The sequence below is a fragment of the Galeopterus variegatus genome, unplaced genomic scaffold (genome assembly GCF_000696425.1).
Source record: "Galeopterus variegatus unplaced genomic scaffold, G_variegatus-3.0.2 Scaffold8384, whole genome shotgun sequence".
Classification (NCBI taxonomy): Eukaryota; Metazoa; Chordata; class Mammalia; order Dermoptera; family Cynocephalidae; genus Galeopterus; species Galeopterus variegatus.
This window is the reverse complement of record NW_007734495.1, coordinates 49,998-52,983: the sequence shown is the minus strand read 5'-3', so window position 1 is coordinate 52,983 and position 2,986 is coordinate 49,998. Positions and strand designations below refer to the sequence as shown.

Here is a 2,986-nt window from a genome sequence, read left to right as displayed (position 1 = left end):
TGGCCATTCAAGACTAAGCCAAGTGTCCCCACCTCCAGGAAGCCTTTTCTGACACCCCAGACGAGGTCAAGTGTCTTCTTTGTGCTCATTGTCCCTGTAATTCACACCAAGCTGTGACCGGATCTCTGTGTCTGGGCTCACTCTGGAGTATACACTCCTTTAGGGCAGGGACTGCATCTTAGTTTCCTCTGCACCCCCAGGATTGGCTACAAAGAGTGAAAGGCAGTAAATGCTGAATGGATGAATGAATGCATGAATGAATGAACTAATGAATAAAATCTTAGACTATCAGAGCAGAAAGAGATCATATTTCCTCTGGTCCAAACCTCACCTGAATGAGTAAAGAAACTGGCAAGGTCCAGAGAGGGAAAGGGACTTGCCCTAAATGGCACCAAGAGTGAGTGGCAGAGCTGGGCTTTGACTCCATCAAGCTCACCTTCTGGAGCATCCTGGAGCTGCTCTTGTCCTCGACCAGGTTGGTGGACTTTATGAATCTGTAGCATCTCCACACGCACTTGAACATGTAGACCTGGAAGAAGGCCCAGGTCAGCCCCTGCTTTGCTCACCCTCCTTCTCACTGCCCAGCAGTCCAGGGACACATGCCAGGTGGGAGCCACAGCTGGCACCAGAGGGTGGTGTCCAGCTGCTGCTGCTCACACACCCTGACCTGGTTGGGGGGTTCCCCATCATCCAGTCAGCATATTCCAGCTACTGCCCTTTGCATTTTCCCACTGACACTGTACAGAAAGGGGCTTTTCAGGGCTGCCGGCCCACCCTCCCACCTCCGTAGCAACTGTCCTGCAGACTCTGTGTGACCACCCTAGTGACTGGGAGCTCACTACCTCCTGAGATGGCCTTGGGAGCTGACATGTGGGGTCATCCCCTGGTATAGAAAAACTGGAAGGAAATGACCCAGCTGTCAGCAGTGATGGTCTCTGAATGGGTGTGGGTGGTGAACTGTCTTCTTTCTGCTCATCTGTAGTTTTTTAATTTCTAAAATGATCACCTTACTTTTGTAATCAGAAAAGAACACCTTTTAAAAGCCCTTTCTGCTGTTGAGTTGACATCAGCCTCCCTGTGGCTTCAGGCCATAGGCCCTGCTGTGTCCTCTAAGGTCCCACAGAATTCCCCATGACAGTTCTTCAGGTGTTTGGAAACAGTGATCATGTCCCCCTTGGGTCACCTCTTCTCCAAGATGAATAGCCCTAGTCTCCTTGACTTCCTAGGGTGGCAGACTTTTCTTGCCTCTTCACTTTGCTTCTTGTACTGCTATGAACACACTCCCCCGTGTCACCATCTGTCAAACTTGGGACATGAAGATGGACTCTATCCTCTGGCCTGACCACCCCAGAGAAGAATGACAGCATTCCCCTCCCTCCTTCTCATCATCAAACCTGTATTAATATGACTCAGGCATGTTGGTGCCTGGGTCACATAAAACTGCAACAAGGTCAAAGCAAGACCCCTTTTACAGAGGAGACCTGAGGCTCAGAGAGAAGTGACTTGCTGATGACCAGCCACACAGCTAGTGAGGGAGGAGCTGGGATTCAAACCCAGATCTGTCTGAATCTAATCCTGGACAGAGCAGCTTTTCCCCACCCCTGGATCAGGGCCTCTCTGGGTTATGCATTAAGTCCCTGACACCTGAATGCAGGAGGTCCTCACAGATCCACTTCCTTTAAATGGGCTTTTCCCAAGGATCCACATGGAGTCAGAGGAGCTGGTGTGGCAGGGCTAGAGAAAGGACCTAAAAGCAGGGAAGAAGGTGGCAGAGGACACACATCCCTGCCTTCTAACAGCCTGGCATGGGTGGGTCTGGACCCACAGCACTGCCGCAGCTGCCCCTCCCAGAGCCACAGGGCAGGAGTTACCTACCTTTAGGATAAGGACAGTGATGAAGGCGATGGAGAAGATGATCATCATCCTGATGAACTGGGTATGAGTCACACCTTCCTGGCTGGGGAGGTAATTCTGCAACAGATTTGGGGGCCGTCTCAATGCCTCTGGCCATAAGGAATTCTAACAGTGCCCATACATCCAGGAGTATATGAGCCCACTCTCCACTCATGCAGGAGCACAGAGGCACCGCCATTGCCTTGGTCAATTGCCACCACAGCCTGAGGAAGCAGGTGCCACCACTGGCCCCATGTGACAGGTGGGAAACCGAGGAAAACAATGTGGCTGGTGCCCCCCCATGCCCTACCCAGGCTGGCACATCTATCCCCAGCTGGCGGGTATCAGTTGCCCATGGCCACACATGTGTCCTTCTCTAGGGACTTGTCCTGGCTGATGGGAGCCACCTAAATCTATAATACCTGGATGCCCCCTCCCCAGGGGCAGCCAAAACCAATGACTGAGGCAGGCACCACATGTTCTGTGGCAATTCACAAGCACGCCTGCACATCCTTTGAGACTCCTCCTTCAGAACGCGGATCTTTGTTCCTCTCCTCTTGAGTGTGGCCGGACCTAGTGACTCACTTCTAACTAATAGAATGTCACAGAAGTGAGTTTGTGACATCCAAGACGAGGTCACAAAAGACATTGCTGTTTCATCCTTGCTTTCTGTCTCTCGGATCACTCACTCAGGGGAAGCCAGCAGCCATGTCCTGAGGACCCTCGAGCAGGGCTGTTACAGGTCCACATGGTGAACGATTGCAGCAAAGAGCCTACAGCCACTCGAGTGAACCCTCAGATGTCCACAGTCCCAGTTGACATCTTGGGTGCCACCGAACAAGAGACCCTGAGTCAGAACAACCCAGCTAAGCCACTTCCCAATTCCTGACCCTCAGAAACTGTGTGAAATAATAAATATTCATTGTTTTAAGCCACAATGTTTGGAGATAATTTGTTAGGCAGTGATAAAAATGAGTATTATTTCTGTGGTGCAATTCACACTCCAGGGCTCCCTCTGGGCTCAGGCAGGGCTGCTCCTAAAGCTGCAGTGGTACCTGGATTTCCCCCTTTCTCAAAACTGCTTCCCTCACTC

At 51.5% G+C, this 2,986-nt stretch overlaps 1 protein-coding gene across 1 annotated transcript in view; it reads right to left on the bottom strand.

Annotated features, from left to right (window-relative positions):
* The window catches only part of LAPTM5 (lysosomal protein transmembrane 5), a 27,133-nt gene that overhangs the window by 1,995 nt on the left and 22,152 nt on the right, over positions 1–2,986 (bottom strand). The window contains exons 6-7 of the mRNA XM_008592828.1: positions 1,876–1,971; positions 437–529 (exon numbers count right to left, since the gene is read on the bottom strand). Of these exons, the coding sequence (XP_008591050.1) occupies positions 437–529; positions 1,876–1,971 (189 nt within the window). The remainder of the gene's footprint in view (positions 1–436; positions 530–1,875; positions 1,972–2,986) is intronic.